General features: G+C 45.7%; 1 protein-coding gene across 2 annotated transcripts in view; it reads right to left on the minus strand.

Moving 5' to 3' along the window:
• The window catches only part of LOC139384224 (bifunctional epoxide hydrolase 2-like), a 20,974-nt gene extending 7,559 nt beyond the window's left edge, over positions 1–13,415 (minus strand). For both annotated transcript variants that reach the window (XR_011628819.1, XM_071128953.1), the window contains exons 1-11: positions 13,138–13,415; positions 11,492–11,570; positions 9,400–9,559; positions 9,108–9,298; positions 6,052–6,174; positions 5,626–5,697; positions 5,406–5,501; positions 5,231–5,309; positions 1,603–1,637; positions 1,484–1,510; positions 987–1,072 (exon numbers count right to left, since the gene is read on the minus strand). Coding sequence is in view for 1 of the 2 variants with exons in the window: in XM_071128953.1 (XP_070985054.1) it covers positions 987–1,072; positions 1,484–1,510; positions 1,603–1,637; positions 5,231–5,309; positions 5,406–5,501; positions 5,626–5,697; positions 6,052–6,174; positions 9,108–9,298; positions 9,400–9,559; positions 11,492–11,570; positions 13,138–13,241 (1,052 nt within the window). In the remaining variant the exon portion in view is untranslated. The remainder of the gene's footprint in view (positions 1–986; positions 1,073–1,483; positions 1,511–1,602; positions 1,638–5,230; positions 5,310–5,405; positions 5,502–5,625; positions 5,698–6,051; positions 6,175–9,107; positions 9,299–9,399; positions 9,560–11,491; positions 11,571–13,137) is intronic.
• Positions 13,416–13,425: the final 10 nt, after the last annotated feature.

Genomic DNA, 13,425 nt, shown 5'->3' on the forward strand with positions numbered 1-13,425 from the left:
ATTTTCAATGACGGCCTAAGGAACAGCGGGTTAACTGCCTTGTTCAGGGGCAACGACAGATTTGTACCTTGTCAGCTTGGGGATTCAATCTAGCAACCTTTCGGTTACGAGTCCAACGCTCTAACCACTAGGCTACCCTGCCGGCCCCACTTGTGGTAAAAACATCACCACTTGTGAATCAAAAACATCACCACTGTTAGCTAATTTCAATGAAAACCAACTGCATGTTGAATAATAGCTACAAGTTTAAGTTTGCTTTACATTACCTCGTTTGGTGCCTGTCTGTTGTCTGTAGGCTGTTCCGCTAGCAGCCTGCTAGCTAGCAGGCTAAAAACAGCAAGCAAACTAGGCTTTTAGTTTCCCACCTCTCCCCCATGTGAAATAATCCCATTTATAAATGTAAGAATATGCCCTGGTAAATATTTTTATACTTGCTAGTGTAACCTACAACATTATCGCAGTTTTAAAAAAATATATATATATATAAAAAAAAACACACACCCTTTTTCTCCCCAATTTCGTGGTATCCAATTGTTGTAGTAGCTACTATCTTGTCTCATCGCTACAACTCCCGTACGGGCTCGGGAGAGACGAAGGTTGAAAGTCATGCGTCCTCCGATACACAACCCAACCAAGCCGAACATTATCGCAGTTTAACATGCTGCTTAAATGTATTCGTCTCCAAATATCAGCAAAAAAATTGAATGAAATCTTTTTTTGCTCACAGAGAAAAATCACATGGCTTGAGGCTGTTTTTAGGTAGTTAATAATACACAAAAAAATACCTTCGTTTAGAAGTTCCATTTTCAACCAAAGTGAGTTTGGTGATAAAATACAAAGCTTCATACTACTCAACGCGGTCCCCACCGCCGCGGAAGGAATTGTGTAGTCCGTAAAAATATTTGAGCAGGACTACGCCCATTTTATGCCGTAAAACGACATTCACATAACCGTTTGCGTAAGGTGTGTAGACCCCTTTAGTCTACCTGACTCTCTCTGGATGACACCGGGCCATGTTCCAGACCACAGCTCCACCCCAATCATGACCAACCAGAGTCACCTGGGGAATACCCTGTTAGCGAGAGAGACAGAGCGAGAGAGACAAAGCGAGAGAGACAAAGCGAGAGAGACAAAGCGAGAGAGACAAAGCGAGAGAGAGACAGAACGAGAAAGCGAGAGAGAGAAAGCGCGAGAGAGAGACAGAGCGAGAGAGACAAAGCGAGAGAGACAGAACGAGAGAGCGAGAGAGAGACAGAGCGAGAGAGAGACAGAGCGAGAGAGACAGAACGAGAGAGCGAGAGACAGAACGAGAGAGCGAGAGAGACAGAGCGAGAGAGAGACAGAGCGAGAGAGAGACAGAGCGAGAGAGAGGGCATTAAAGGAAGCGTTGAGCTCTTCCTGTAGCACCACACCGCCCATGTGGCGACTAATACATCACCCTGATAGCTTAACATACAGGGCTGATTATTGAGAGTGGACTCACCATTTTATCCATGAAAGTCACAAGATCCTACAACAGAGATAAGAACATACAGAAAACCATTACAATCATGTCAAGGATAGACAGAGGATGTTTTGTTCGTATGTAAGCGTGTCCTTTACCTGGCAGATCTGTTCTTGTGAGTACTCCTCTATGTCTAGAGAGAGAACGTGTGGGAGAGGAAAGAGGAAGCGAGAGTGTTATTGAACTTGGATAAATCCATCTTGATCTGTAATAATTATGGTGTTCCTATTGTGTTTGACACTACAGTCCCCCAACAGCAGGGAGACGGAGAAACCAAGGCTTTAAACTGTTCAACTAACAGCAGGGAGACGGGGAAACCAAGGCTTTAAACTGTTCAACTAACAGCAGGGAGACGGAGAAACCAAGGCTTTAAACTGTTCAACTAACAGCAGGGAGACGGAGAAACCAAGGCTTTAAACTGTTCAACTAACAGCAGGGAGACGGAGAAACCAAGGCTTTAAACTGTTCAACTAACAGCAGGGAGACGGAGAAACCAAGGCTTTAAACTGTTCAACTAACAGCAGGGAGACGGAGAAACCAAGGCTTTAAACTGTTCAACTAACAGCAGGGAGACGGAGAAACCAAGGCTTTAAACTGTTCAACTAACAGCAGGGAGACGGAGAAACCAAGGCTTTAAACTGTTCAACTAACAGAAGGGAGACGGAGAAACCAAGGCTTTAAACTGTTCAACTAACAGCAGGGAGACGGGGAAACCAAGGCTTTAAACTGTTCAACTAACAGCAGGGAGACGGAGAAACCAAGGCTTTAAACTGTTCAACTAACAGAAGGGAGACGGAGAAACCAAGGCTTTAAACTGTTCAACTAACAGAAGGGAGACGGAGAAACCAAGGCTTTAAACTGTTCAACTAACAGCAGGGAGACGGAGAAACCAAGGCTTTAAACTGTTCAACTAACAGCAGGGAGACGGAGAAACCAAGGCTTTAAACTGTTCAACTAACAGCAGGGAGACGGGGAAACCAAGGCTTTAAACTGTTCAACTAACAGCAGGGAGACGGAGAAACCAAGGCTTTAAACTGTTCAACTAACAGAAGGGAGACGGAGAAACCAAGGCTTTAAACTGTTCAACTAACAGAAGGGAGACGGAGAAACCAAGGCTTTAAACTGTTCAACTAACAGAAGGGAGACGGAGAAACCAAGGCTTTAAACTGTTCAACTAACAGCAGGGAGACGGAGAAACCAAGGCTTTAAACTGTTCAACTAACAGCAGGGAGACGGAGAAACCAAGGCTTTAAACTGTTCAACTAACAGCAGGGAGACGGAGAAACCAAGGCTTTAAACTGTTCAACTAACAGCAGACTAAACTTAAATCTGTAAAACCATGTAACGAGACATTGTCAGTAAACCCTGTACGTGTCTACAATCACATAACTGTACTTCTCTAGCGTGAGAAAGGAAAGATAGAGGGTATAAATAAGGAAGGAAGGTGCCACACACAGCACTTCTCATAGGGTATAAATAAGGAAGGAAGGTGCCACACAGCACTTCTCATAGGGTATAAATAAGGAAGGAAGGTGCCACACAGCACTTCTCATAGGGTATAAATAAGGAAGGAAGGTGCCACACAGCACTTCTCATAGGGTATAAATAAGGAAGGAAGGTGCCACACAGCACTTCTCATAGGGTATAAATAAGGAAGGAAGGTGCCACACACAGCACTTCTCATAGGGTATAAATAAGGAAGGAAGGTGCCACACAGCACTTCTCATAGGGTATAAATAAGGAAGGAAGGTGCCACACAGCACTTCTCATAGGGTATAAATAAGGAAGGAAGGTGCCACACAGCACTTCTCATAGGGTATAAATAAGGAAGGAAGGTGCCACACAGCACTTCTCATAGGGTATAAATAAGGAAGGAAGGTGCCACACAGCACTTCTCATAGGGTATAAATAAGGAAGGAAGGTGCCACACAGCACTTCTCATAGGGTATAAATAAGGAAGGAAGGTGCTACACAGCACTTCTCATAGGGTATAAATAAGGAAGGAAGGTGCCACACAGCACTTCTCATAAAGATGGTTATGTGAATGTTGTGGTCATTCCAGACCCTACTCCAGCCAGGTCACTCTAGCCAGGTCACTCTAGCCAGGTCACTCCAGCCAGGTCACTCCAGACCCTACTCCAGCCAGGTCACTCCAGACCCTACTCCAGCCAGGTCACTCCAGCCAGGTCACTCCAGCCAGGTCACTCCAGACCCTACTCTAGCCAGGTCACTCCAGACCCTACTCCAGCCAGGTCACTCCAGCCAGGTCACTCCAGCCAGGTCACTCCAGACCCTACTCTAGCCAGGTCACTCCAGCCAGGTCACTCCAGCCAGGTCACTCCAGCCAGGTCACTCCAGACCCTACTCTAGCCAGGTCACTCCAGCCAGGTCACTCCAGCCAGGTCACTCCAGACCCTACTCCAGCCAGGTCACTCCAGCCAGGTCACTCCAGCCAGGTCACTCCAGCCAGGTCACTCCAGCCAGGTCACTCCAGACCCTACTCCAGCCAGGTCACTCCAGCCAGGTCACTCCAGCCAGGTCACTCCAGCCAGGTCACTCCAGCCAGGTCATTCCAGACCCTACTCCAGCCAGGTCACTCCAGACCCTACTCCAGCCAGGTCATTCCAGACCCTACTCCAGCCAGGTCACTCCAGACCCTATTCCAGCCAGGTCACTCCAGACCCTACTCCAGCCAGGTCACTCCAGACCCTACTCCAGCAAGGTCATTCCAGACCCTACTCCAGCCAGGTCACTCCAGCCAGGTCACTCCAGCCAGGTCACTCCAGACCCTACTCCAGCCAGGTCACTCCAGACCCTACTCCAGCCAGGTCACTCCAGACCCTACTCCAGCCAGGTCACTCCAGACCCTACTCTAGCCAGGTCACTCCAGACCCTACTCCAGCCAGGTCACTCCAGACCCTACTCTAGCCAGGTCACTCCAGACCCTACTCCAGCCAGGTCACTCCAGCCAGGTCACTCCAGACCCTACTCCAGCCAGGTCACTCCAGACCCTACTCTAGCCAGGTCACTCCAGACCCTACTCCAGCCAGGTCGCTCCAGACCCTACTCCAGCCAGGTCACTCCAGACCCTACTCTAGCCAGGTCACTCCAGACCCTACTCCAGCCAGGTCACTCCAGACCCTACTCTAGCCAGGTCACTCCAGCCAGGTCACTCCAGACCTTACTCCAGCCAGGTCACTCCAAACTCTACTCTAGCCAGGTCACTCCAGACCCTACTCCAGCCAGGTCACTCCAGACCCTACTCCAGCCAGGTCACTCCAGACCCTACTCCAGCCAGGTCACTCCAGACCCTACTCCAGCCAGGTCACTCCAAACTCTACTCTAGCCAGGTCACTCCAGCCAGGTCACTCCAGACCCTACTCCAGCCAGGTCACTCCAGACCCTACTCCAGCCAGGTCACTCCAGATCCAAGGTTATATGTGTTGTTCATCCAGGTCCCCAGTACGTCAGGAGATGCCTCTAAAACCGGCCACTAGGGGCAACGGTGAGTGCTATTACCATCAAGTAAGGTGTTGTGGACGGCGGGTGGGCGTAAAGCCGCGAGCTCCGGCTCCGAGGGTCCCGTGTTCAGTGCCAAGCACTCATTATATATTGTTTAGATTCAACCCTATCCCTTACCTTAACCCTTAGGAATTAGTGCCCAAATGTAACCGTCATAATTCAATTCACTATAGACATATAGACAATGTTCCAACACACACTAACCTGGTGGAGCTGTAGACTCTCCATAGCCCTTCATGTCCAGAGATAAGACTCTGAACCCTGCATCAGCTAGAGCTGGAATCTGAGAGAGAGAGAGGTGTGTGAGTGAGTAGTGTGTGTGTGTGTGTGTGTGTGTGTGTGTGTGTGTGTGTGTGTGTGTGTGTGTGTGTGTGTGTACCTGGTATCTCCATGAGTACCAACTCTCAGGGAAGCCATGACACAGCATGACTGGAGGCCCCGTTCCCATCTCCACATAGTGCAGCTTTACCCTGGGCTAGAGAGAGAGAGACAGAGACAGAGAGAGAGAGAGAGAGAGAGGTGAGTGAGATCTTCAATAAAGTAATACCATTGTGTAATCACGTATACGCTTTCTGCTTCATAAAGCATTGTGTTGTTACCTTGATGGTGATATATCCATGAGACACCTCCTCTGGGTTGCAAGAGGCTGGGTAGCTTTCCCCTGTTACGACCTGGAACACACACACACACACACACACACACACACACACGCCTCCTCCATAACAAAACCTACATTGAATAATAGGCTACTCGATTGATTCCCAGAGGAAATGTAAATTATAGGCATAAACAGAGATATCATCTATCTGCTAATCAGCCCTCAGAACGGAGATTCCTGAAATCACCATAACATTTGAAATATAAGACTTAATTTAAAAAAAAAGGGTTTGGAATCCTGCAGCTGGCTAATGTATCTGGGAAGTCAGCGATGACACGTTTACTTTAAGTCTGAAAAAAATAACCATCACATTCTCACAGACATTGTGACGGACAAGAAAAGTTGTATATCATTGTGTGTGTGTTACCTGTACGCCAGTGAAGGTCTCTACTTGTTTCAGAGCTTCCGGCAGGTCCTTCACCAGAACAGCTGTCATCCCTACTGCCTCTGCTGCTCCCACCCCCTCCTCGTCATCACCCAACCACAGAGCCTGAAAAACAGACGGACAGGTCAGCTGTCCACTCACAACACCTGGAACACAGATGAGAGACCAGGGCCGGCTCCAGGCATAAGCGACATTTCATAGGGCGCCAGGCCACTAGGGGGCCCCTGAATCCCCCCTCCAAAAAATGAGTTGTTTTTTTTGTTTTAGAATTGAGAGTTAGAAGTTCGACATTTGGTTTTGCATCAGCTATTTTTTTATCCTGTTGTGTCAGTCACTGACAGTAACTCAATTAGCCATGTCAGCTAACAGGTTTTAGATTAGCAAGTTAACCAATCTAAAAACTTTTGTTAATCATGGCCAAATACCGACAGAGCATGTGCCCTGACCTCCAGGGGGCGCCCATTGATTTTGTTCATCACCCTCACTCAGTTATAATTAAAATGACATATGGGTGGCTTTATGTGCTTGTGGGAAACTGGGAATTCATAAGTCCGACATGATTGTGTTCACGTGCTTTTGAAGTCAGAACAATTCTTCAACCAATACGATTTCAGCTAGCTTCTAACAATACGATTTTAGCTAGCTTCAACCAAAACGATTTTAGCTAGCTTCAACCAATACGATTTTAGCTAGCTTCAACCAATACGATTTTAGCTAGCTTCAACCAATACGATTTTAGCTAGCTTCAACCAATACGATTTTAGCTAGCTTCAACCAATACGATTTTAGCTAGCTTCAACCAATACGATTTTAGCTAGCTTGATTTTTATTCAACAAGGCAAGTCATTTTAGAACAAATTGTTATTTACAATGATGGCCTACTCCGGCCAAACCTGGATGACACTGGGCCAATTCTGCACCACCCTATGGGACTACCGATCACATTCGAACCAGGGACTGTAGTAACGCATTTTGCACTGAGATGCAGTGCATTAGACCGCTGCGCCACTCGCAACTCACTGCAACTCAGTGCAAGATGCGTTACTACAGTCCCTGGTTCGAATCCAGGCTGTATCACATCCGGCTGTGATTGGTAGTCCCACAGGGCGGCGCACAATTGGCCCAGTGTCGTCCAGGTTGCTACTATTGCTAGCTTGCTTAACATTAACATAAAGGTCAAACTAGCTACATTCTCCATATTGATAAAGTTGTAATCGTCAATCTTTTGGTTGAAAAGGTTCAAGGTCAGGGGTGAAACGTCACCCAGAATTCAGAGTTGTAACAACAATGGAGACTAGGAGCTGCCAATAACTCTGACAGCACGAGAACGTGGCATCGGTCTCTGCAAAATGTGTAGAATCGCAGGTAATGTGTTAGTTATAATGAGAGAAGGAAGTATGAGAACTGTCGCCAATGTCTGACCACTCTGTAAATGACCCTGCCTCCATCAACCCGCCTCTGACTGGGCTTGAGCCAAGGTCCTCTACCTCGCCAACACAGGTGACCACCCGCTTGACAACGTACAAACACACGTGACCACCCGCTTGACAACGTACAAACACAGGTGACCACCCGCTTGACAACGTACAAACACAGGTGACCACCCGCTTGACAACGTACAAACACACAGGTGACCACCCGCTTGACAACGTACAAACACAGGTGACCACCCGCTTGACAACGTACAAACACACAGGTGACCACCCGCTTGACAACGTACAAACCAGTTGAGCTATAGAAAAGGACTTGAATTCGATAGCACCATTGGCAACATTTCAAGTTAGCTGTGGAGTGAGCTTACAACACATTCTGAACTCTGTTACACAGATAACTTCCTGTTGTTAATGACACAATAGCTGAGAGCAACTCTACACAGGGAGGTCAGATAAGGATTTCTCGTGGCATGTGTAAACGTTGTAAACTGATATGTATAAGCAGAGGTTTTAGGAATGTAACAACTTCTTCAAGGGAGGTAGAAGCTGTGACTTTCAAGACATTGATTTTTTTTTATTTAACCAGGTAGGCCAGTTGAGAACACCTTTATTTAACCAGGTAGGCTAGTTGAGAACACCTTTATTTAACCAGGTAGGCCAGTTGAGAACAAGTTCTCATTTACAACTGAGACCTGGTCAAGATAAAGCAAAGCAGTTCGACACATACAACAACACAGAGTACACATGGAGTAAAACAAACATACAGTCAATAATACAGTAGAAAAATAAGTCTATATACAATGTGAGCAAATGAGGTGAGATAAGGGAGGTAAAGGCAAAAAAAAAGGCCATGGTGGCAAAGTAAATACAATATAGCAAGTAAAACACTGAAATGGTAGATTTGCAATGGAAGAATGTGCAAAGTAGAGATAGAAATAATGGGGTGCAAAGGAGCAAAATAAATAAATAATTACAGTAGGGGAGAGGTAGTTGTTTGGGCTAAATTATAGATGGGCTATGTACAGGTGCAGTAATTTGTGAGCTGCTCTGACAGTTGGTGCTTAAAGCTAGTGAGGGAGATAAGTGTTTCCAGTTTCAGAGATTTCTGTAGTTCGTTCCAGTCATTGGCAGTAGAGAACTGTAAGGAGAGGCGGCCAAAGAAATAATTGGTTTTGGGGGTGACCAGAGAGATATACCTGCTGGAGCGCGTGCTACGAGTGGGTGCTACTATGGTGACCAGCAAAGTGAGATAAGGGGGGACTTTACCTAGCAGGGTCTTGTAGATGACCTGGAGCCAGTGGGTTTGGCGACGAGTATGAAGCGAGGGCCAGCCAACGAGAGTGTACAGGTTGCAGTGGTGGGTAGTATATGGGGCTTTGGTGACAAAACGGATGGCACTGTGATAGACTGCATCCAATTTATTGAGTAGGGTATTGGAGGCTATTTTGTAAATGACATCGCCGAAGTCGAGGATCGGTAGGATGGTCAGTTTTACAAGGGTATGTTTGGCAGCATGAGTGAAGCATGCCAGTGTGTGTGTGCGCTGTAGTGTGTGTGTATGCGTGCAGTGTGTGTGTGTGCAAGCGTGCCAGTGTGTGTGTATACCTGTTTCGGAGGCACTCCCAGCTGTGTGAGAGCGGAGGTGAACAGGTCGGTCTCTGGGACCCTGAGGCCTGTACGACAGGACTGTAGCACCACATCAAAATGGCCGCCCAGCAGAGAGAGGAGCCGGCCAGAGCTATCTCCACTCCCACTGTCATCCACCCACTGGTTGGCCAACACGCCTGTCAATAACCCTGACAGACAACACAAGGAAGCGGGACATGACATGTGACCTTAGACTGTACAATGTGAACTCTGTGTCAGGTGTGTGTGTGTGTGTGTGTGTGTGTGTTACCTTGGCTGCGGAGCGTAGCTACGGTCTGCAGAATGTGTTTGTTGACGGTGGTTGAGTCTCTGAGTTCCTCCAACAGGCTCTTAACAGAGAACCCAGCAGGAAGACTGACCTTCTGATCTGATGCTGCACTCACACACTCTGCATCAAGCTCTGGGATCATCTACACAGTGGTAGACACACACACACACACACACACACACAATGACTTGTTGTCACATGTCATGTAAGGTGATGCAAGAATTTCCATGGAAGGCCTATTTCAATCGAAGGAAGAGATTTCAATAGAGGGAACACATTTCAATAGAGGGCCCATTTCCATGGATTATAATATCCATTGACTAAACTATTTCTGCTGTGTCATGTTTGTACCAGTTCCAGGGGTCATTGAGGAACCAATGTTTGAGGTGGCATGTAGCCTAGTGGTTAGCGCGTTGGGTCTGTAACTGAAAGATTGCTAGGTCAAATCCCAGAGCTGACAAGATTAAAAATCTGTTGTTCTTCCCCTGAACAAGGCAGTTAACCCACTCTTCCTAGGCTGTCATTGCAAATAAGAATTTGTTCTTAACTGACTTGCCTTGTTAAATAAAATCAAGATCTTGAACTTTTAGAGTTAACACCTTGGCAACGGAGTTCTGACCATGTTGGTCGTTTGAATGTGACGTTATTTGTCTGAGTAGGCTGCCTGTGTAAAAGGAAATGTATGCTTGGTCTGTAAATGTGGTTGGATACGTCATATGGATGGTGTGATGCAATTACGGGTCATGCAGAGGCCAAACCGAACTCCATACTGCATCAGGAGGGCCCCTTATAGCTCTGCATTGACATGATTGGTTGATGGTAGGTGAGGGCGGGAGGTTCTGTATCAACACAAACTTACTTCCTGAACAAGGTCCTTGACAACAGCTCTGCAAAGCGCAGGAAGTACGGATGCCCTGACTTCTACAGAGGCCGAATCACCGTAAATGCTGCACGGCCCCTCGGATTGACCATGCAGCGCCTTTAACCTCTCTTGGGTAGGGGGCAGTATTTTCACGTCCGGATGAAAAACGTGCCCAAAGTAAACTGCCTGTTACTCAGGCCCAGAAGCTAGGATATGCATATAATTAGTAGATCTGGATAGAAAACACTCTAAAGTTTCTAAAACTTATGTCTGTGGGTATAACAGAACTGATATGACAGGCGAAACCCAGAGGACAAACCACCCCCCCCCCCAAAATATTTTCAGCCTACCACTGTTTTCAATGGCTGTCACATTTATTGTAAGGCCAAGTCCTCCCAGATTGCAGTTCCTATGGCTTCCACTAGATGGCAACAGTCTTTAGAATGAGTTCCATCCAGGTTTTTGGAAAAATGAGCCAGAAATTGTAGTTTTTCTAGGTGGCTCCCATTTTGGCTGTAGTGTTTCCAAGCGCGTGGATGAGAGCGCGTTCTTTGGTATTTTTCTCCGGTAAAGACAATAACGATTCTCCGTCTTCAATTGTATTGTTTATTTCCGTATTAGGGTACCTAAGGTTTGATTATAAACATTGATTGACTTGTTTGGAAAAGTTTATTAGTAACGTTTGGGATTAATTTAGTATGCATTTTGATGGAGGGAAACTGGGTGGATTATTGACTGAAGCACGCCAGCTAAACTGAGTTTTTATGGATATAAAAAAGGACATTATCGAACAAAAGGACCATTTGTGATGTATCTGGAACCTTTGAGTGCCAACAGAAGAAGATCAAAGGTAAGGCATTTATTATATCACTATTTCTGACTTTCGTGGCGCACCTGCCTGGTTGAAATATGTTTTTCATGCTTTTGTATGCGGGGCGCTGTCCTCAGATAATTGCATGGTTTGCTTTCGCTGTAAAGCCTTTTTGAAATCTGACACGGCGGCTGGATTAACAAGAAGTTAAGCTTTATTTTGACGTATTACACTTGTGATGTTATAATTCTGTAGTTTGAATTTCGCGTTCTGCAATTTCACCGGATGTTGGCCAGGTGGGACGCTTACCGTCCCACCTGCCCATAAGAAGTTAACTCACCTGAGAGAGTGTGAGTTTGCCCCGCTCTGCCGTCCCACCTGCCCATAAGAAGTTAACTCACCTGAGAGAGTGTGAGTTTGCCCCGCTCTGCGCATTCCATGGCGCTGTGCTTGTCAGTCACCACCTTCTTCAGAAAACCACTAAAACAGAACAGAACCATTTAACCATTCAATTACACACCACACTACTGTATTGCGGCTTTGACTTATCAGTTGTTAAGTTGAATATTTTACAATCGAAGGTATCAACGTATAGAACGTCTCATACCACACACACAATCTGTCTGAGTGTTTAGAGCCATTTCAGATGGATTTTGTTTGTTTGTTTTGTTTAAATACTCCACATTCTCTTCCATTCAGTCCATGTAAAAGGAGGCTACTGGTGACGTAGGGTAGTAGGGGGTAACTAGCCCCCTGCAGTAACTGCCCCTCCCCCTGCAGTTCACCTAAAGACCACAAGATGTCACCAAATTATTTCCCCTGGCTGTCACTGTTCTTGCTGAACAAAAGAGTTCCTCTGTGTCATCACAACTTTTGGAGATATTTCAACCAAACGATTTTGTGGTAAGTTGATCTCCTTGTTGCAATTTAAAAAAAAAAGTTGTAGACATAGTCTAACAATGAAGATATATACAGCTCTGGAAAAAATTAAGAGACAACTGCAAAATTATCAGTTTCTCTGGTTTGACTATTTATAGGTATGTGTTTGGGTAAAATGAACATTTTTGTTTTATTCTATAAACTACTGACAACATTTCTCACAAAATCCTAATAAATATGTTGTAATTTAGAGCATTTATTTGCATAAAATGACAACTGGTCAAAATAACAAAAACATGCAGTGTTGTCAGACCTCGAAAAATGCAGAGAAAATAAGTTCATATTTATTTTTAAACACTACTAATGTTTTAACTTAGGAAGAGATCAAAAATCAATATTTGGTGGAATAACCCCGATTTTTTTAATCACAGCTTTCCTGCGTCTTGGCATGCTCTCCGCCGGTCTTTCACATTGATGTTAGGGGGGGCAAGTTAGCCCCTTGTCTCTACCCATTGGGGGGGGGGGGGGACGAGTTGAATCAACAGGTCATAAGAAAAAGGTAAATAATGTTATGCCGTTGAATCAACGCGGAAAACTGATTGGATTTCCAAAAAGTAATCAATATTAAGAGTTGTCTTTTCTTCACCCAATTTAGCCTAAATCCAATGACATGATGTTTGGGGGCGGCTTTGTATCCTAGTGGTTAGGGCGTTGGGCCAGTAACCGAAAGGTAGCAAGATCGAATCCCTATGCTGACAAGGTTAAATTATTTCATTCTGCCCCTGAACAAGGCAGTTAACCCACTGTTCATAGGCCGTCATTGAAAATAAGAATGTGTTATTAACGGACTTGCCTGGTGAAATGTCCCATTTATTGGTCACATACACATGGTTAGCAAATAGTATTGCGAGTGTAGCAATATATTAATGCGTGTTATTCTAGTTCCGACAGTGCAGCAATATCTAACAAGTAATATCTAACAAATCTATGGTCAAACTGTAACTTCAGTAACAAAATCACCGTTATGTTGTTGTGTAGCCAAATGTTTATTATTCCCGAACATGCGCTTAACTAACTGATGTTTCAGTGTCCGTCAGTACGCGCTGAACAATGCATGAGATTTAGTTTGCACTATATCTCACCGCTGAAAAAAAGATTTGATTCCTACCTGGGGAGTTTGAGGGTTTCTTCGAATTTGAGGAAAACTTCTGCAGGGCTGGGAGAAACAACGACCCCCCACAGGTTGAACAAAACCGCCTTCTTGGTCGCCATTTCACCGATCTCTCTGTCCGGGGGAGTCTCTACTGAGGACAGGGGAGGTGGGTGACAAAGTGAAACTCTGACCTACTGAGAACAATTTATGTAATAATGTTCTATCGCTACACAACTCCTCCCCTAAATGAGTCGATGCGTTCTAGGTCGTCATTAATGTACTCGTGCCGCTGTGCACATGATA

The sequence above is a fragment of the Oncorhynchus clarkii genome, chromosome 25 (genome assembly GCF_045791955.1).
Source record: "Oncorhynchus clarkii lewisi isolate Uvic-CL-2024 chromosome 25, UVic_Ocla_1.0, whole genome shotgun sequence".
Lineage (NCBI taxonomy): Eukaryota > Metazoa > Chordata > Actinopteri > Salmoniformes > Salmonidae > Oncorhynchus > Oncorhynchus clarkii.